We start from the raw sequence: 22,465 nt of genomic DNA, 5'->3' as shown, positions 1-22,465 counted from the left end.
ACTAATAATAATCATGATAATAATTTTTATAATTATAATAAAAAACTATTTCAGGCTCATGTTTCATCGTTATCTTATCAGCAAGTTACGTTACGCAATAATTCAGTCATCGCGGAGGACGAACGGTGCTCGGTTCGTTTAAAATGTAGTCGAGCCGAAGAGTTGTCAGTTGGTGAAGAAAGGCTGGTACAAGCGCTTAACTGTATAAAGAAGAATAATCCGGGAAGATCGGCAGGATGATCTTCGCATCACCAGCAGTGGTACCCTCGGGGTTCACTTGCTCGGGGGATGAGAAAACGAACGGAAGAAAACAGTGGTACGGAGACAAGGTGGTGCGGGTTAAAAAAAGGACAAGGGGTGTCCTGCTGGCGTCACCCTCCTGGCGTCGAGACTCCCGTCGGCGTCGCAACGCCGTCGGGACGAGCACCGAGGACCGACGGACGAGGCTGTCTGACTGGCGCCGCGGATTGGACTTTGCTTTGACGCCAGCTAAACCGTCGCGCCGAACAGGCGACTCCTATCCCAAGTTGGTTCTTTCCCTGTATGATTCTGATATGCTCTTCCAATGCTCGAAGAGTGCTGAAGGTTTTACCTGATATCCTACGATACGACTTTACATGATATGATAACCAATGCATGCCCTAAAATATCTTCCAGTAACATTTATATGTGTAGATTTTCCATTTCAGATTTCTTAGTCAACGCTGGCACCACAACTGTGGCGTCCAGGATTCCCAGCTACTGGCTTAAGAGGATAAGGACAACGAGGGGTACAATGAGTCGATGGCGACGACGGCTCTGGTATCCTTCCTTACGATTAAGCAGGGAGATAAAATAATATCCATGTACGGTTGACGGAATTGAGAGGGACAAATTGGCGCCTGGCGTTTTCTTCGCGATACCAGTGCTAGTACTATTACTAGTATTCTGGATTCTGGCGATGATCATGGGACGCCAAGTGTTTTGACGCGCTGTTATACTACCGTTCTTATATATTATACATTATGCAGGGGGAGCAGGATGATAAACAAGGAGATCCAAGTCGCCAGTCGGGCCAGCCATCGGAGACCACCCCACCTACTGAAATCCCTACGTCTCGATCGCCTCGTGATAGTTGTCGTTCTCATCGACAGACTGCTGTTTAACTTAAACTTGTCTTTTATCCACGAGTAAAAGTCAGCCCATTAATGTGTCTGTAGGTACACAGAAAAAATAATTTACTTGAGTCGAGTAAATTATTTTGAAGAATTTTATCTTCACTAAAAAAAAAATTCTTGACGGGAGAGTAAATTTTTTTGGCTCAAGAAAATATTGAAAATTTCTCAAATGAACTCAAAGTTTCTTAAGCCAAGAAAATTTCTTCTTGCTCCAAAATGACTTTTGTTTTCCTTAAAATTTTTTTAGCGCAAGAAATTTCTTTTGTGTGTTCTTAATTTGAGTAAAAAAATTTTTAAATGAAGAAATTTTTCTTGGTTTAAGTAAATTTTACTTAATTCAAAAACTTTTTGTCTTGATTGAAGACAATGAAACTCTTCAAAATTATTTTCTTGGTTTAAGAATTTTTCTCTTGATTCAAGTTAATTTTTTTTGTCTGTGTACATGTCCACACAATGTTAACACATTGTTAATATTAAAAATATTATTATTGAATTAAAAATATTTTGTCCACGGATTTTTTATCCATGGATATTTTATCCCGTGGATTTTTTGTCTTAAGGATATTTTATATTTATTGGGGATATTAATTTTATTAATAGATTATTATTTTATTGGGGATATTTTGTCTGCGGATATAGAGTCCGGTTAGCAGCTTCGATTTTGGATATAATATTATATTTAAGTAAAAGCAAGTTAAAGTGTGTGTATGGTATATGGTAAATGCATGCTGTCCCACGTTGGTTGAATTTACTTTGTTGTCCTGTTGCTACCGGTGATGTTAAAGGGGTGCCACCGTGTCATGTGTACACAGCAAACATTGTAATGTGTTGAGTAGCGGGTGAGCCACTGGCACACATCGCATATCTCGTTATATTAACAACGAGAAAATACAAAGCCAAACCAGCAAAATACCACCAGCAAACAACAACAACTATTCACCCGACGACGTTTCATTTTTCACTCTCCATTCTCACTCTATTTCTCTATTCTCTACTCTATCTGGCCAATCTACTTCGTCCTCCTCATTGTCGTCTCATCTGTCTAGTCGTAGTCACGCTTACTCACGGTGTTTTTGAATCAGTCGTCACCGACCGGCCGGCTGGCTCCCACAGGCAGAGCCAGAGTCGCATGTCGTCTGACGACACAAAAATATAGGGCGACATATATTGAGACGTGAAAAGGAGTCGGTTTAATATATCTATATCTATATGTGTGTATCTATGTCCTTATATATAAATATAGATATAGATATATTGAAAAGAAAAGGGGGACGATGGAAATAAGAGTGGGAAGTTTTGTTGGAGCCATCAAAGCGGGGGAGAAGGCGCCTGTATCTGCGAGGCAAGAATGGCAAACGGCGCCAACTTCCCAACATGCGGCGCCTATACCACCCTTACAAATAGGGGATGCCAAGTTACATCGGCACCAGTCAAACCGGGTTCTTCTGCTCGTACGATTTGTCCCAATACTCTACAACCATTTGCGGTTTTCTCTTATTTCATTTTTCATAACGAGTTCCGTATAACTCAAAATCCGCGATAATTCATTTGGTTGACAGAACTAAATCACCTAAAGTAAGTTTTATGAAAAATTAAAAGATATGATTTAGGAGATAAGGATACAGAAGAATGCTAATTAAAATTAATCATCATTTGCAGGTATTTTGATTGAATTATCAATGGTACCTCATTCTTCTGGTGTGTAATATTGAGCATACAATCGGTTTTTACACCAGCAAGCTCAGGAGACTGAATGCATACAGAGCAATAAAATTAACAGCAAGTAATATTGTTAATCATTGGATCGTGGATCGCGTCACGTTTGCAACCATTACAAAATCTCGTTTAAGCAGCAGCATCAGCAGAGCAACGGCAAGAGCAGCAGCTCCCTGTTGGAAACTCGTTTTCTAAAATTAGCCAATTTATGAGCGACGACCTACGAATGCCTTTCTTTTCGCCCCCACTTATCTCTTTCCTTGTTTTTTTGGTCCCCTTACCTCCTCGGTTCCTCATCATCCAAAGTTCTTCAATATACTTCTATACAACATAACACATATATATATATATAATACCTATATTGAGTATCCACGGTTGTAACTGTGGCGCCAATCGTTCGCCCCTCCCAGCTCAGCTTAACAACTAATCATCCAAGTAAAGGCGCCATCTATTTATTTGTGCAATTCAATCGCTCGTAAAAATCAAAGTCCAAACGACTTTACTTATTTTTATCGTCATTCAAATCACACACTAAATACATTTACGATAAATAATAACGATAAATTACTAATGTATTCTAGTCATATCGGGATTCTGAATCCTTTTTATTTATTTTAAATTTAACATCTCAACCTCGTGCATTCTAAGCGGCTACTTGCTTCAGCTAAAAAATAATAATAAACAATACTTGTACTTATTCTTTAATGCTTGAATAATTGTTTTTTTTTTTCTCTTTTTTTTTTTAGGGGGATTTAAGTACCGCCAAAAATTTTTTCAACCAGAGAAGAGAGCGCCATGCTGGAGAACGGAAGCCAGCTAGCGTCGTGAGTGAGGATCGAGGGTACTAATAACCTGAGAGAGAGACACAATGACAGGGCTTAGAGCTAGCGAGTGAGTGAAGAGTGCAGAGCACGCAGAGAGTAAAGTAACGAGTAAAAAGTTAACCAGTGTAGTGTGTTTTATACTTTTATACTACTCGGCAGACCAAAGAGCGAAGAGAGAAAAAGAACGGCCATGTTTTGGTATATGTAATTGGAATAGTAGTTGTACTGCATTGTATTGCACAGACAGGACATACACACAACAAACTCATAATTGTCTGCCGTGTGTTAATGGGAACTGTATGGACTACTACGGTGTTTATCATTGTGCGTGTGCTCACCAAAGTTTTTAATGTTTTTAAGTGTGCGCGCGCGCTCCCTTTTTCAATGTGTAAGTTAGCGCCTCTACAGTCTATATAGTACAGAGTATATGTATTATACAGTGTGTATAGTATTAACTGTGACCCGGAGAGGGGAGAGAAGGCTCGTGACGGCCCTGGACCTCGTGTGTGCCGCTAGTAAAGTCCGAGCTTTTGACCAGTGTGTATCTGCCGCTTTTTATTTATCGCCAGTATTCTTACACACTGAATTGTGTGTGTTCGGACGTGTTTTTTTTATTTTTATTTTGTTTTATTATTTTTATTTTTATTTATTATTCAGTACGTTGAATTTTAGTCGAATGATTATTATTAATCAAGACACCAAAGACGTGATTTCATCTTAAATATTTAAAGTGTTTATTATTATTTATTTTATTAATTAATAATTAAAGTTAAATGTAAGCATATACTTGTTACTTATTATTATTATTAGTATTATTAGCATTTATATTACTTTTATTATTGCAGTTGTTGTTTTTGTTGTATTGTAGATATTGATATATATTTAAAAGTACACTTATATTGGCTATCATTTAGTCTTTTCGAGTGGTAGCGGTTAAGACGAGAGTTTAATTTCTTCTTGACGACATTTATCGCGATTGTGTTGAATCGCAAACAACTGATCGGTTAAAAGAGGGAGCGAGCGAGAGAGTAGAAGAAAAAATGAAGAAAGAAGAGAGTGTGTGAGTTGGAGTTTGAGTGACAGAGAGAGTCGATTGTTGTGAGTGTGTATGTGAAATTGAATATATGCTTTTTTATATGTATCCATATATAAAGTGGCGAATGCGATTGCGAACGCGGCGGCGTCGCGACGTCGGTGCACTCGACACGCGTCGACCTCTCTTGTCGGTTTAAACGTCGTCAAGTAGTTGACTAGTACATACTTGTTGGTTGACTCGCGTGTTGCGCGCGCGGGGAATACCTATCCCATATATTTACTACCATGTGTGTGTGTACCATCGTCGTAGCCGCTGTAGTTGTTTTCACTCGCACGATCCACCGGACGGATCATCATTTTTGTTTAGTAAAGACAACGTAGCTTATAAATTACCAGACAATACAATTCTATTAATTTATAAATTATATTTAAGTATGTAATATATAATATATAGACACAGACTGATGTTATGATATGTATCTATGTTGATATTTTGATACAAATTCATAGTATGTATCTATATGTTAGTTTGTTGGATTTAATTTAATTTAATTTTAATTTAAAAACGTGTGTGTATTTTTATGAAAATTAATTTAGCATATATTTGATAATTTTAAGAAGTTTTTTAACAAATAAATTACGGCCAAAATAATTGACGTGTAGAAATTTACAAAAATTAAAAATGCAATTTTTTTAAAATAATTTTTTGGAACAAATTTTTTTGTTAAAAAAAATTAAAAAATAGTTAAGTGACTGCTAACTTTAATATCATTGTATTTTTGTAAATTTAAAAAATAATAATTGTATTTATTTTGTTATTTTTCAAGTGGAGGAGCAAGAAAGAGAAAGACAAGGCCAAGCTAACCGGTGAGATACGAGAGTGTACCTTAGTGCGACGTGTGTAAAGTTTTTTAAAAGTTGTACGAGTAAAGTTTTTAAAAGATTATTTAAAAAGAGTTACCAAAGGAAGCAATAAACTATGATTACTAAAGTGGATTCGAGGAATTATGTCAATCGCTGTTAGTCGAAAACGAATGAGTGATTGTTGTAAATCAGTGTTATGCGGTGCCAAACCACCGACAGCCACGACGACGAGGAGGATAACGCGGAGAACACGAACGCGTACAAGAACGAGGAGGAGAACAAGAAGAAGCGATTTATTAGCGCATCAGTTAGCATCGGTGGTAGTGGAGAAGCAACAGCTGGCCGTAGCGCAGAAGCAATACAACTAGAAGTTTATCGTCACAGTAAAACTAAAACTCATTTTTATTTTCCCATTCAAGAGACTGCTGCTGCTGCTGATGCTGGTGTTGCTGTGAAAAGAATTAAAGTTGGAGATAAAGTTAACTTGTATGAAGATAAAAAGAAGTTTGATAGCTCGTTGGTTCCAGAGAGCATCATCACACGCTATTTTGAGCATACGACCGTGGCCCAGCGACGGTACAACGATCTTCCTCATCGCCGGTAGTCCGACAACGTGCTCGCTCTGGTCTGTCGGCATTAACGTGTGTTCCTGAGTCAACTTAATCATTAATACTATTATTTTAACTGTTATTAATATTATTATAGTAATTATAATTATAATTATTAGAATATCATCTCTTCCTGGTGTAGCTAGGTGTAAAAAAATTGTGAACAAATTATTAAACACACCGTTTCAGGTGTGTCGGTTTATCATCTTATTGTCGCTTAGTTGTAAAGTACTGGCCCCCAAATGCACAAACGTATTCTCGTGTTTCATGTTCATGTTCTGGAGCAAACGGACGATACTGACTAAACGTCTGTTAAAGGCTCAAGTCTGTCGGGAGTATGAAACCGAATGTGAGACTCAAGAGAATACGTCGCAACACATTGCTCGCGTGAGTAACATATTAGCAGAGGCATCAGCTTGCTCCGACACGGTAGTGGGTGGATCCGGTAAAACGGTATCATCGCTACCGGGGTCCAGAGGAACTGTGCCAGTAAGTCAACCACAAGCCAAACGACAGACATCTTCATCCGGGGGTGGCGGGAGTGGCCCTAAAATCCACCAGGTCTGCTGTGGAGGAGCCGATTCCCAGGACGAGAGTGACGAAGACGACGAGGAGGACAACAACGAAGACGAGCTCGAGGATAGTAAAGAGGACAGTCTTAACGATAAGATTGAGAGAGAAGCCCGGGAGCGTTTGAACCGGTGCAAAGAGCTTCTCAAGACTCTCAAGGAAAACCAGCTGGAGATGCTGCTCATGGCCATAGAGAGTTGCGGCGCCGATCTCGGCTCGTGTGTTCTCGTCGCCCGTAGACCCATTCACAACTCTTCTTCTCAGCTGGACATCACCAATGGGGATCAGCAGCCGGATCCTTACCGGCGTCGCAATTCCAAGCGAAAATCCCGGCATCATCATCCTTTAAGACACCGTCACTCGCACCGACAATTTCCTCGCGTACGATCAAGGTGTCGCCGCTGCGAGCTGCACCAGGGCTACAACAAAGACACCCAGCTTCTGGACGAGTCTTCTAGCCTCGCTCTTACTGGTGCCGCCGCGGGCGACGACGAACGCTGCTTAACCGGGGAAAATTCACGGACTGATTTCCTGCTAACTTCATCAGCGGCCCACCTTCTCTCCTGCCAAATTTGGCGATGGCCTGATATATCTCTCACGAGTCAGCTTAAAAAATTGCCGCTCTGTCATTCCACGAAAGATCCCTCCTACGTTTGCTGCAATCCCTATCACTGGAGCCGGCTCTGCAAACCTGGTGAGTAGTATTTATCTTCTTAAAGTTAAATGCTTTTTAAAGATTAATTAACAGCACTCATTAGCGTCATTTGTGGGTATTTAAATTTACTGCAGTCAATTCTAACTAATGTATAGACAACATACGACGAGTGGCGCCAGTCTTACTTCCTTTACGTAATGTTCGTCCCGTTTAACTTTGTATATCTGTCTGTCTCTTTCTTTTCATGTTACTGTATACATATACAGATACTTAAATACACAGACATGTACATTTTATGCATGTGTATGCTGGTCGCCGTCGTTAATAGGTAGTACATTATATAGGCATCAGTGCAGGTATAAAACGACCAAAGTCTAGACTTATTTTTCTTTTACTCGATAATCCTTGTCTGGTTTTAAATTTTCGTGTCTGACCTGTGTTGCACTGTCGCCGCCAAGACCCATTTATTATCTTTTCCTTTTTTTTTTCCATGTCCATGTATTTATTGACGGTACAACTGCTGCTGCTGATTCAAATGCTGATGAGATTCTGCTGCTCTTCTTCTGGTCTATTTTTCTTGGGTTGGTTTTACTACTTAGAAATTTGTAATTCCTGGAAATGTTACTTTGAAAATTTTTCCAAGGGAAAAAGGGAAAAAGTACCAACCAAGAAACAATAATAAATGCAGTTTGTAAAATCCTAAACTGAAAAAAAAAAAAAAATTAAGTCTTGGACGAAAACTATGATTGTGTTTATAGTAGTCACTGTCCGTTAGACATACACTGCAGGAAGAAAAGGGAAAGGCGGCTTCAGGGAGGTGGGGCGCATATAGATATATATGTAATGTGTCTTGCTGGGTTGGATACTCCATGGCGTAGTTGTCGATGCAAGCTAATGTAAGCGACTGTTCACCAGCAGCAGCAGGACAAGTCGAGTAAGCTGTGGTACGGGCTTACAGGCAAGAAGGCAAGCAGGCATGACCGTAGAGTAGCAGCAGCAGCAGCAGCAGCAGCAGCACCAGGCGAAGAGAAGGGGGAATACCGCCGTCGTTGCCGACGCCGCGTGTCATTGCTGGCGCCAGCTAATTGTCGAGGCCAGCCAGCCGGCGCTAGCGCGAGGATACCGGCTCTTTTCGCGACAATCCAACCGAAACTTCCTTCAGACTATTAATGTTTTTTTTTTTATTTAAATAATTTTCTCTCTCTTTATTTTTATTTTCCATTTGGTCATGTTTTGTTTAACATATGACATGACGAGATATTTTATATTTGCTTAACTGTTGACTGCATATAATTTTAAATAATTACAATAAATTTATATTTATATGAGGACAGTGTGTGCATGCCGGCAATTTATATGATAATGATAATATATATCGAGAATAGTAAAAGTAAATAAAGTTTATATTAATAAATAATGTTGTTATGTTTCAGAGTCGCCACCACCCCCGTATTGTCTTATCCCAGCGAAGAGAGGTGCAACAAAATGCGAAGGTAAGCTGTTTAAGCGGCGCCTAGTCGTCGTGGATTCTCCCGCGAGCGGCTATTATTACACGTACGCCGGTGGCTCTCGATGCGATTATGCGCACATACTTTTTCGCGGTCTTGACTCTATAATACATACACATACACATACATACATACTGTATGTATGCATGTATGGATAAATATACATATATGTATGCATACATTAAAAGATACGCACAGCACACGGTTTATGTATACGAATTGCCATCAGCGGGGGGTCAAACGCTGGTTAAACGTAATGCGTGGAATGTAAACTACGTGATATGTATACACATTATTATATATCTCTTTGTTTTTATGATATGTACTTACTACCAAACTCTAAATGTTTTTATCCGTCGCCGTTGCGGTAGAAGTCATTTTTGTATATTATTTTATTGTTGTTATATCGTCGCGATATATTTATTTTTATATTAATGATAATAATAGCAATGATGATGATGACGACAAGCAAGACGACGTTGATGATGATGATGATGATGATGATAAAAATAATAATAAGTGGTAGTAATAATAATCTATATTATTAAGAGAATAAGCAAAATTTTGTGGCCAGTGTTTTTATATGACAAAATGAGTTTTTATGGTTAAATTTGGTATTGTTGGAAAAGTTTTAGTCTAGAGTTGTGCCGTTTCATGGTTTCATATCTTTCTCATTAATAGTCAATTTATTATGATGAATATTTAGGCTGCATTCGAAAATTCTCTATCTCTAGATACATAATTAAGAAATTACTTTGTATCTTGTGAACTATTGACATTTTTAAAGATATAAGCTCATTCTGATGTTACACTCATCAAGACCTTTCATTTGAGTACCCACATCAATTTTTCATATCTTTATATATATGTATATATGAAAAATATATCAAAATGCATGTAGGTACTCAAATGAAAGCTCTTGATGAGTGTAACATCGGGATGAGCTTATATCTTTAAAAATGTCAATAGTTAAGAAGGTACAGTGCAATTTAACAAAAGTCATTATTTAATAAAGCAAAATTTTATTTATTTATATTTCACAAGTCACGGCAGTCACGTAGTGACTGAAAGATTGCTAGTAATAATAATAATAATATTAATAATAATAATAATAATAATAATAATAATAATAATAATGAAAATATTAATTAATTTATTTATTTGTTTGTTTAATTTTAGCTTCTTCTTATGCCATTCAAACAAACTCAGCGGACACAAGACACTGTGGGAATAATATTATAGTGCCTTCGAGACTTCCGGAGTCGCTCACCACCGACGGAGAAGGTAAAGCAATTGTCCTTTTTAGACAAAGGACGTTATTCAAACTTGAATCTCTCGGGCTATTAAGGTTGACGACAACCTTCGTCTACCTTGACCGACAATTATACTCACAATAATTTTTACTACCTGTCTCACCTATTTTGTCTGCTTCTGCTTTATAATTTTTAACGTCTTTAAGTATTATCAGCCGACTGTCTAGACGGAGACGTTATGCTGGTAAAAATTAGACAAATAATTAGTTCCATCTCCCGGGAATTTATACACTGACTAAAAGGTTCACGGTAAATAGATTGTTATGTTTTTTTTTTAAATATTTATTAGTAACAAATATTAATATAGTCTGTAGATGACTGCAATATAGCTCATATTTATTCAGATGATAGACATTTTTATTAACATTTAAAAGAAAAGAAAAAAAAAAAGTCATATTTATCGTAAATAAATATTTATTTATTTACTTGTTAGCTCAGTAAATTATTCCTTCGATGAAAAGTTTTATTACATAAAATAAACCATAAATTACCATTTATATAAAGAAACCTTTTTTCAGTGTGTCAACACTTTTTTATTTCATCAGTTACCGCGGGTAGTTGTAAATAAAAAAAAGAAACAAATTGCGGAAATTTTGTTTGCATTTAAAATACGCAAATATAAAAAAAAATTGATCAGGAATTCACTAACGTAAACATATTAACCGCTGATTTTTAACAACTCAGGAATTTAATGAGCGCTTTTAAAAATAATCATTAGAAAATAATGATTTAAACGAGCAATTATCGTTAGGCACTCGTGTCTCTACAGTTATATACTTATACATAAAAGTAAATCCATTCAACTTTTATCAGCTTTATCTAAATTTTCCAGTTACATACTGATAATTTATTATTGATTAAAATTTCTCATTAAATTCTCAAAAAATTTTAATATTTTTTACGACATACAAAATAGTTAATAAAAATTTTTCTATTTAAAGCGCTTAATTTATTCTCAAATTACCGTTTTAAACAACTCAGTCTGTCTGAGAATTTTAGAGCTTACACCTTAAGGAGGTATCGTGGCAAATAAAGACACCAATAGGTTATGGCTATTGGTTTCTTTCTCACGCACTAGTGCTGCCCCTCTTTACAGACTATCGCTCACTTACTTCCACTCACGTAAAATATCGTAAGTCGCTAACTTCAAATATTTTTTATAAAAAAATGAATACCGCTCGTTTATGTTATTATTGATAGAAAATACTTGTTATAACTTCAATTAAATATTCTCAGTTTTTCAAAAAAATTCTAAGAAAAGTTTGGTTGTTATTCAATAAAATGTTCACTCTAACTACGGTCAGGATAGGGAATACATGTTAGATGTACGATTTTTAATTGATAATATTTCGAAAATTACTACCGCAAGGACTATTAAAAAAAATTTATTCGTATAGAGGACACTTAAAAGTACGCGTATTCAAAAATTGAGGAATATTGTAAGAAAAGTGATTTTTCACAATACCTCCTTAATGAAAAGATTAAGACTAATTACATCTCATAAGTAAGCTGTTTACACAGCATTTATTTTAAAACAAACTTTTAACTTGAATGATTTGTCGATTGCTATTAAAGGCAATGAAGAAAAGGTAGTAAAAGAAAGTCTCCGTCTACGTCTAGCTGTTAACAGTCTTCACTCTCTCTTTTTACATATGTCAGTCGTGAGACAATTTTTTATTTTTATTTTCTTAACAAATTTATCAACTGGATGTAATATAAATCAAACAAGTTAGGCGCCGTGTAACATAATAGCGACGTGATCGATTCAATAGTATGTTTATAATATAATAAATAGGTTTATATATGGGTGTGCAAGAGGGTCGAAATTTTTTGGGCTGAAAGGTGAATAAGCGGATAGCGGTAGGTGCATGGTTAGGGGCACACAAATATATACATATATATAATATATATAACACTAAACCATGCAGTGTACGGACTTTAGAGGCTTGAGGAAATGGAGGGCAGGCTTGTATGGCGCCAGACAGCTGCCGCGTGTCTCGTCGGTATTCTCTTGCGACCTCGACTGTTTGCCTTCTTGTTCGTTCATTCTCTCTGTCTCCGTTGTATACCTCAGTTTATCCTACTATACTTAACTTATTCTATACATCCATTCATTTTCACACACACAGACTAAACCTTTGACTCGAGTCAGAAGAGCGAGTCGCCGAGAGAGAATAACAAGAACAACAAGAAGAATAAGAAGAAGAAGAAACAAGTTAAATAAGTTACTTTACTTCCCATTGATTCACAATTCAGCTTTGTATAAAACTCGTTTATTCAATATATATAAATATAAATCTGTTTAGTTGGGCGAGATTAAATAGCACCGGAGTTAAGTTTTAGCAGCTAAGAAGCACACATAGCAGCTAGGAAGAGAAGAATTACCGGAGCAGAAGACCTCAACACACATACTTGTAATGTATGATAACTAAACAGAGCAAGAGTAAAGAGCAAAGCCAAGAAGCTGAGAGCAGAGCCAGCAAAACCGCGTGGAAATCCATCATCTAAAGTCACATAACATATAACATGAATGGTCGTGTCGTCTACATAGTTAAAAGGAGGTGAACGGGCAACAGGTCGCCTTGTGTACAAGATGGGCCAGCGCACGCGCTTACTATCCGCCTCCTCTTCCTCTATAATAATAATAATAATAATAATAATAAAACTATATAGCTGTATAATTCGGGCAACCAGTAACCAGTTAAGCCCTGGATTTTCCGGGAAACTCATATCAATGAGTAGAGTCTGTGGAGAATGCAGCGGTTACGCATGGCATACCATAGCCCATGTTAATTTATCAGCCGGTCGTTCCTTTCTCTTATTCTTATTTCTTCTCCACGCTTCTCATCTTATTTCTTGTATTATATTGTACATATTCTCTATTCTATTTATTTATCTCTATTCTCTCCATTAGATCTTACATCTTGGATCTAATCTCTGATCCTATATAAATATATATATTTATCTATCTACAGACACGTTATGTATTAGTATGTCCGTGCGTGGATATTCGCAAGCGAGCTTTCTTTCTTTCTCAGCCGCTTACATATTTAAGACGTTAAATATTTAACCGCGGTTGTCGCAGTGGCATCTTGCACGTATAGTATTTATGGAGGTATTATTTTGGTCGGCGATCGGTTATATATGTCTGAGTGGTATAAAGCGGACGTAAAATTGTGCTGGTGCAGGCTGTCCGCCGTTAATCCAGCGCCAAAGAGGAATGTGTCTTGGCGCCATACCACGCTTGCCGTTTCGAGTGTATATATACACTTATATATTTATCTAAATATGTCCTGTATGTATATGTGTAATTTGTTAATTTAATATACATATACATATACATATCCAGACGCACTCAACGTTATGACGCTTATATATTATCGTCGGCACTGGAGCAAAGTAAAGAGAACCGAAATATCGCCAGTTGGTTTATTATTACAAACAAACAACGGCACACACTCTTCTTTAAAATACTACTCTCGAGTGGTTGTCTATAAGTATGTATTGAAGTACAATTTATTATTATTATTATAATTATCATCATTTTAATTTATGTATATTTGTAATTGTAGGGATAAAGAATGAGGAGTACAAGTATGTACATCGGAAAATCAAAGAGTTGCAATTGCTTTAGCTACTCCTTTCATTTCTATCGAAGATTGACGTGCGTATTGCCCGGTTAGCTTGGTGTGTACACACGTAGGCCGCCAGCCCGAAAGCGCTTAGCTTTGGTTGGATCGGTTGCTGGTCGTTGGATGTTGGTTGGGCTGGCTGGCTGGCTGGCTGGCTGGCTAGCAGCCTCGGGCCTTACCAAGTCAAGTAAAGCTAAGCTAAGAGTGTAGTTTAGTATAGAGTAGTAAGAGCGTCGAGCTCTGAGAATCTGTGGATAGGAGGGTGAGGAGGTAAGAAGAGAGAGGTTCGCCGGCGCCTGGTATGTGGCGCCTCCACTGGCGTAGAATCATCTTTTAGTTTATATTGGAGGGTATAACTACGGTATCTCCACCGGTGTGGGTCCGATATCTCAGCTCGCGCCGTCAATGACTCCCTGCTATGCTAACCCAAGAACAAGTATCGTATCGGTTTTGCCGTACTGGCTCTACACCACACTCTGCTCCGTTCTTGGATAATTCTCAGCAGTGTGTGTAAGTGTGTATCAAAAGGCCTATAGCCTTATCCACACTCTACTCCCAAACGGAGCATACACACAACACAGTCTCAACAATGGCCGTTTGCGATTCGATCCGGTCCGTCACGCGATAACGACGGGTCGCTGGAGATAAGAGTTGAGCTTTTAGCAAGTCTTTAAGCGAGTTATATACCTCCCAACGGCAGCGACCACGCACCGACAATCCCAACACCAACGATCAACAACGAAGACACTGCTCTTTAAATTAATTTCATTTTATATTTTATCCGTTTAATTTAGTTTAGTTTGTTTTGTTATACTTATGCATACAGAGCAACACGCTCCTCGCAAACTAGTCGAGATTAAAGGTGGGCGGCCGGTTACTGGTACCGGTACGCTATGGAAAGGCCGTTCGAAGGACAGAGGTCACCTGCATGTGTGTTATATGACTCGACAACTCACCGCTTTTATATTCTGGTTTAACATAAAACATATATTACATGTTATTATATGTGTATTTATAATTTACACTGGTTTATTTATTATTTTTTTTTTTTTACAATGATAAATTAATTGCCGCCAGATCGGTCTCTTCACATGCGATACCAGTCTACAGATACAGATATCACGTAAATTTATTATTTACGCTATCGCTCGATTATCCACCTAGAGACTATACTAAAGTACAGAAGTTCGGTAGAGCTTATCATTAACGTAACCTGAGGGTGGTTGACCTTTTCGCGGTCTTGCGCTCTTTTTCAATAAAATAAATATAAATCCATGTTGGTTTCTTGGAGACAACTTTTACTCTTGTGACAGTAAATTAAGATGAAGATTAAGTTAAGAAGACGATGACGATGTTGATATGTGTGTTGACACTTACTTGAATCAGCACTTTACTCATTGTCATCCGTATTTTACCGATATCATATATACAGCGATACAATGAGGTTTAATAATTATGGCGGACGTCGGCGCCGATGCCACCGCCGCCGCGACGATCGTCCTTGCGCTCCGCTCCTCCGTCCCACGATGACGTAATAATCACGATAGCCCGCAATCTTGGCGCCGTGTTAAACTCGTAATATCTATTTTTATCTCATGGAAGCACCGCGCGACGGTTAAATGCTTCTTGCGCCTCAAATACATATACATATACTTAAATATATATATTTACAGATACAAGACTTTGGATAAACTATCATCGATGGTACTTGGGGGCCAAACAAAGCATGATATTGTCATAAAGAGGTCTATATGCTTGGTTATTTATATATATTACCAAAATTCCAGATACACAAGAGTATCAACAGTGAATAAAAATTTTATTTAGCGCAAAGACCATTCAGATAACTACGGAACTATTTTCTTACAAGACAGTTATTCACGTTATTATACTAATAATTATAATAATAATAATAATGTGGATGTTAAAAATGAGAGGAGAGAGGGGAGAGAGTTCTGTTTAGTTGTGTGTATTCACAAATATAAAATATGTATGTGTGCAACAGTCCCAGCCGTATGCAATTTGCGTGATCCGCGTAGGTTGTTAGGCCGCCGCCACTCGGTCGAGCATTATAATTTTCGCGGCGAGACGAGCAGTTTTTCTACAACGTTGGCGCGGTGGCGGGCGGGAGCGGCAATGGTCGCGCGGGTTGCGGCAGGATGAAAACGATGAGATGATTGCCGTAGTCCACGATGATGATGATGATGATGACGGTGGTAGAAGAACGGGTCGAGTTGAACCGTGGGCCGCAGTGGCCCATCCAGACAAGCCACTTCTTTACTTTTCTCTCTCTTTCCTTTTCTCAGTCTATCCACCGCTTCACTATACCTACTACAGAACCATCATCATCATCATCTCTATCTTTATTATATTGAGACTCTACTCTTAACCTTGGACTTAAAATCCTCCAGGTCTTTGGTTTCTCTTTTTGAGTATTTTTCGTTGGCATATTATCGCCGCGCAGCATTAAAGCTATTATTTTAATGGTTAATAATAACGTTTGTTCTTATTTTTTTTTTTTGGTTTTGTTTTATTACAGAGCGTGGTGACGGGCATCGACGAAAAGAATGGTGTACTCTTGCTTACTGGGAACTTGGTGGTCGTGTTGGAAGACTTTACCCCGTGGAGTCATCAACAATAAGTGTATTTGACTCGTTACACGACGGCGATGGACTCTGCTTGGCCAGTCTTGCTGAGAACCACGATTCTGTCGACGATGCTAAAACTACACGCAGTAAAATTGGTCTAGGTATGTATATATTACACCAACATATAAAAATATATAGGCTTTAAATGTATTTATATGTATATATAGTTAAGCCAGTAGTAGTCGAGTAGTTTGCGTGTACACGATAATTTATATTTTTTTTTATTTTTATATTTACATGTATCGTGAACTCGTTTGACTAAGCTTGTTTGCGTGAAAAAATGCTCTATATAATATATAATAATCGTTATTACTTTTATTATATTACATATATTTTTATTATTATTTTTTATACTATTATAAAATAATTTATTATTTTCATTATTATTTTGTTTGCTGTAGGTCTCGTATTGAGCCAAGAAGACGATGGTGTATGGGCGTACAACAGATCCAGTAATCCAATATTTGTAAATTCTCCGACACTCGATGATCCGGAGTCACGTACATTATTGGTTTACCGTGTTCCTCCTGGATCATGTTTGAACATATTCGATCGAGCAAAAAATTTACCATCACGTTATACTTACAGCAACGGGAGCGAAGGAGGAGGAGTAAGTGGAGCAGGAGGCGCCAATTCAGGTGGTCCTGTTGACATGTACTCTGTGAGAATAAGCTTCGTAAAAGGATGGGGACCCAGGTACAAGCGACAAGAGATAACATCGTGTCCGTGCTGGCTTGAAGTTTTATTAGCACCGTGCAGGTGATCTTGTCACATCTTTTACGTCGTCGACGTCGTTACCGATCGTGCCTTCCTCATCGTTCGAGGGAATGACAAAGAGAGGGCCGTCATTAATTATTCGTGTAATAACTAATAATGATAATAATAATAATAATAATAATGATAATAACAGCAACAAAAAAAAAATGAAGATTAATAATATTATCCAGCAAGACGGCCCATTTCTTTGGAGCCATTACACAGAGCCAATTGTTTCTTTATTGCCTTCGCATTTCAGTAATTCGTGGTAATATAAATATATAAATAAATATACATATATATTATATATTATATTAAGTAATTTGTATAAAAAAATAATTAACAATAATTATTATTATATAAATAATGGTCAATCGTATTTGATATACGAAAGAGACTTATCTCTGTTGTTAGCCTAATCGAATGGCTTATACCTCACTGTAGTTCATTTCCGTATCGCGAATGGAAGCAATCACGTAATTGTACACGTTGCTGGATAAGAGATGATTAAAAATAAACAAACAAGAGCATGAATTTGTATACATACTTATAAATAAATAAATGTTTAATTAGTAGTAATAATAATTAAATAAAATAACGATAGGACGCGTTCCGGAAAAACTGTTGATCGCGGTTCATGCTTTAATATTTTGTTTATTTATTAAGATTTTGTAGCTGCGAAAAGATAAACACATTTGTAAATAAAATTATTTATACAGCGTATATATATATATATATATATATATATATATATATATATATATATATATATATATATATATATATATATATATATATATATATATATATATATATATATATAATAATAATAATAATAAAATAAAATGCCAATAAACGCGACGCTAATTGCCATATAATGTGGTCGATGAGTGAGTGTCTTGTACAGAACGAGGGAGAGAGCTAGAAAATAAGAAATAAAAGCGAGTGAGTATGTTATGTGTAAAAGTATATAAGTATGAGGACGATGATGAACAAGTTTGCTTGGTTAGTCGGTTCAGTTTTTGCCTTCTGAACGTCTTGAGACTATTTTAAAAAGTGCGTGACTGTTTTATTTGTACGATATTGTTGTATATCTTATACATGATGTATGGTTTACGCTTTCATCCATATAAATATATATATATATATACATAGATAGATATATAAAAATAAAGTTTAATAAAAGGAAAATAATAAAAAAACTGGTTGAGTTGCGTCACCGTGCCATTGCTAAATAATAACGATAATATACGATACGATACGATGGAAATTATAAGAAAACTCCCTATAGAGTACTACTAACTCGATGAGTCTTGTTTAGTCTCGAGATGTCTAGTATGCCATACTTGACATCAAGATTCTTCACGGGGAAGACCTTGGGCTCTCAGGTATTTAGGCCCATGTAATAATTTATTTAACTCGGGTATCGGCAATCGTTGGTAAATATTTAAGACTGTATTACAAACCATACAAACTCACATTGTAATTTTTTTTTTTTTTTTTTTTTTTTTTTTAACATTTAATTTAAATAGATGCATCGAGAGATTCATTATTTTATTGTCAATTTTTATTTTTATTGTATTGACGAACAAAATTGTAATATTATTATTAATAAAATCGTTTATAATAGTTTATAAATTTTAAATGTCCAGCTTAAAATTGTCTCTGTGAAACACTGTGCCTTTTATGATGTTGATTATAATATTAATAATTAAGATGATGACTGATAAGCCATCTCTTAGTAATAAACAAAAATTAATAGTAATAAACATTGTGACGCAACGAAAACGTGTATTCGATACTTTAAAAAAAAAAAATATAAGAAAAACAGACAAACACGAAAAAATACCTAAGAGAACAGTGCCCATGTAAATCTGGCCTGTTTACCCAATTAAAAAAATAAAAAATTAAAGTCTCTTGTGTCAGCCGTTTTCGTAGAACTATATACACAAAAAGCGATTAAATAATCCCTCCGTTTTTATTAATTAATATTTATAACTAATGTTCAATTGACTAATTGTAGTGAAATGTTATGCCTTGACTTTTTATACCTGCCAAAAAAAAAAAAATTTGTCATCGGAATAATGCAATAATAAATTTATACTTAATTAATTGATAAGTTTAATAAAAAAAATGTTGCAATCAAATGATAAAGATGAAATTTATAATGGAGGGAAAAAAAATTGTATTTGTCCGCAATTTTGGTAAATATTATTAAATTAAGCGGATTACTCTTGTATATTGTACGTTTTATTAATATTAATAGTAACAATTACGATTATTATTGATTATTATTCTTATTATTATTATAAATATTAATATGATTAATTATATAATAAATATATATATTTATACGTATATATATTTATTTATAACACAGTGTTTAGAGTAATGTGTATATTAAAAAAAAAAAAAATTGAGGAATGAATACGCCATAGTCTTGTTCGTCATCGCGCAAAATGCGATGCATCGAATTAAAGACGGCAATAAATTAAAGCAATAGGCTGGCGAAAATAAATAGTAAATGAAACGCGATTACGAACAAATTGCACCGGGTGTTATTTTTCTATTTGACCCGGATTAATTATTATTTTATTTAATTTAACTAAACAAATTTGTTTTTTTTTTTGACTAAAAAATTAAAAAATTAATTGTACTTTGTTCTACATGAGGTTTAAAAAAAGTTGAGGACTGCGGCACGCGCAATGTACCTAGATTACTGGTATTAGCTCTATATACCAGTTATCTGGAGTATCAGTTGATGACAAAAAATAATTAATAAAAAAATAACAATTTACGTAAATACATGTGTAAGATCAAACAAGTTGACTGGATTATTTTATTGATTTTTATGAAAACTAAAAAATTTTAAAAAAGTTTTTTAAAAAAAAATACATGAGATTAACTATTAAAAAATGGCTTTTTTATTATCAAATATTTAATTTACTTTTAATTAATAAACAACTTTTTTATTTATATAAATTAAGTCTCTAAAACCCGGGGAGGGTCTTTTGGTGGAAGAAAAAATGCTAGCATGGCACCCACTGAAATAAAAATAAAAATATAATTATCTATTTATAGAAAAATAATTGTTGATTGATTAAAACGCTTACCAATAATGATAGAGGCTACAAGAAAAATCAGCACTTCGCAATTGACATCAACAAGTGCTCCAAATGCAATATTACTAACGATAGCACCAATACGTCCAAAGAATGAATTTATACATAGTGCGAGGGCACTTATATGTGTTGGAAATATATCAACAACAGTACTATTTAAAACAATATTAGCTGCTGTCATTGCTACTGAAAATATGCCAGACACAATTATAATTTGCGTGGACGATCTTATAAAATACAAAGCTACTCCAGCAACTCCAGAGACAATCAATGTTGTTACTGTCCAAATAAAAACAAAAACAAAAATTAAAGTAAGTAATAATAGATAAATTATTAACTGATGATCTAATCATTTGAATAATTACCAGGAATTGCACGTCGTCCTACATGATTAGATAAGTAAATACACATTATGTTTCCTATTGAACACGCAGCATTTATTATTAATGTGTTAACAAATACTTTTTCATTCATACTGTGATTTTCGCAATCATATTTACGTATCGTTGATGTTTGATTCAGTGATACTAACTCACTTACACTTGCTGTTGTAATATTTGGATGGAGTTTGTAGAAATTTTCAAATCGGTTCAGTAATTCTGGCATCCATATACCGAAGCCATACCAGCTATTTAAGTTGGTAATTTTATTTTAATTAGAAGACATCTGACAATTTTTTTTATTTTTCTTATTAAAAATTTTATAACAAAAAAAAATTTTTTTTAATACACTTATAATTTTTTTTTTCATTTTTTGTATGTAATTTTTCATTATAATGAAGTTAGCAGAAATTTAACAATTTTTCTTATTAAAAAATTTATATCAAAAAAATATTTTTAAAAAATTTACACAGAATTATTTTTTTTATTTTCTATATGTGTAATTTTTCATTAAAATAAAGTTAGCAAACATTTCACAATTTTTTTTGTTAAAAAATTTATAACAAAAAATTTTTTTTTTAAATTTCAATTTTAGAAAATTAAAAAAAAAAAAACAATGAGTGAAATTTTCTAAAAATATTTTTCAGTTTTAATTTAAATAATAAAAAAAAAATTTTTCAAACGTCTGCAAATTTCAATATCATTAATTTTTCAACTAAATTTTTTCGATTAAAATTAAAAAAAATGATCAAGTGTCTTAATTTTAGTAAAGTTTTTTTAAAATTAATTTAAAGTAATAAAATTTAAATATAAAATTACCCGAATAAATTTGTAAAATAAATAGTCCAACAGAGCAGTGCCCATTTAACATGAGGAGTAGATGTCAAAGTTTTTATTTCTCGACATGCCTCTTTTAATAGTCTTTTGATTACAAGTAAATTAGATGCATCATCGATCGTCACTTCAATCGACAATTTATTTCTCTCATCAATCTCATCAGTAGAAATCTTTAATTCCTTTACCTTAAACATTTAAAAAAATAAAAACAAAGTCAGCTAATTGGTTGTTAGATTAAAAAAAAAAATAAATTATTGATTGGTTTTAACAATCCAGTACTGACAGGATAGTCAGACTTGTTTCGCCCAGTATTAACAGCATAGATTTCTCGAAGAATTTCAAGGGCTTCTTGTTTTCTACCACGAGATAATAAATACTTAGGACTTTCCGGGTACATAGTAAGAATAAATCCCAGGACAAAAGTTGGGACTCCAATTAATCCGAGATAAAGTCTCCAAGAGTTGAAGATAAATCCCGCAAATTCAAATGAAAATTTAAGAGGAATAATGAACCACGCCAGACCTGAAAAAAAGTATCATCAATTAAATTATTTTATTTTTTTAGATTATTTATTAGACAATTAATTACCTGGTAATAATAATGATGCAGATGTCCAGCAAAAACCGACGATGCACATGCACTTAACACGTAATTTAGATGTATGAAATTCACCAAGATAATTGTAAATTAATGAACCTGGAGCTCCAATTCTGTTGAAGAGATACAATAAATAATTTATATGTGTATAGACATAATCTATATACTAGATTTATTAAAAAGTAAGGGGGAAGACTTACAAAAAACCAGCGAATGCTCGGAAGACAACGAGAACCTCAAAGC

At 35.0% G+C, this 22,465-nt stretch overlaps 3 protein-coding genes across 4 annotated transcripts; 2 read left to right on the top strand and 1 right to left on the bottom strand.

Annotated features, from left to right (window-relative positions):
* The first annotated feature begins 2 nt into the window (after positions 1-2).
* On the top strand, positions 3-1,012 carry LOC123274510. Its single transcript, XM_044742153.1, has 2 exons — positions 3-526; positions 690-1,012. Exons 1-2 carry the CDS (start codon positions 237-239, stop codon positions 748-750), a joined length of 351 nt encoding a protein of 116 aa, XP_044598088.1. The 5' UTR covers positions 3-236; the 3' UTR covers positions 751-1,012.
* Positions 1,013-4,161: 3,149 nt separating this feature from the next.
* Positions 4,162-17,820, top strand: LOC123274506 (mothers against decapentaplegic homolog 3). 2 transcript variants are annotated; one of them, XM_044742147.1, is made up of 6 exons: positions 4,162-4,472; positions 5,560-7,468; positions 8,863-8,922; positions 10,117-10,221; positions 16,422-16,631; positions 16,932-17,820. In XM_044742147.1, the coding sequence occupies exons 2-6, from the start codon at positions 6,472-6,474 to the stop codon at positions 17,291-17,293; spliced, it is 1,734 nt and encodes a 577-aa protein (XP_044598082.1). In that variant the 5' UTR covers positions 4,162-4,472; positions 5,560-6,471; the 3' UTR covers positions 17,294-17,820. The 2 variants fall into 2 exon arrangements, with proteins under 2 accessions (XP_044598082.1, XP_044598083.1); XM_044742148.1 differs by lacking the exon at positions 4,162-4,472 and adding an exon at positions 4,926-5,241.
* Positions 17,821-19,875: 2,055 nt separating this feature from the next.
* On the bottom strand, positions 19,876-22,460 carry LOC123274512 (organic cation/carnitine transporter 7-like; the record flags this gene model as incomplete). The annotated part of the gene is made up of 7 exons (XM_044742154.1): positions 19,876-20,330; positions 20,400-20,687; positions 20,774-21,036; positions 21,608-21,810; positions 21,909-22,147; positions 22,214-22,335; positions 22,423-22,460. Coding segments are annotated over 7 exons (1,215 nt in total), but the record flags the coding sequence as incomplete, so codon positions are not given.
* Between the last annotated feature and the right edge of the window lie 5 nt (positions 22,461-22,465).

This window comes from Cotesia glomerata, unplaced genomic scaffold, assembly GCF_020080835.1.
Source record: "Cotesia glomerata isolate CgM1 unplaced genomic scaffold, MPM_Cglom_v2.3 scaffold_39, whole genome shotgun sequence".
Classification (NCBI taxonomy): domain Eukaryota; kingdom Metazoa; phylum Arthropoda; class Insecta; order Hymenoptera; family Braconidae; genus Cotesia; species Cotesia glomerata.
Note: the sequence above shows the minus strand (reverse complement) of the source record. Positions and strands in the feature narration are given on the sequence as shown.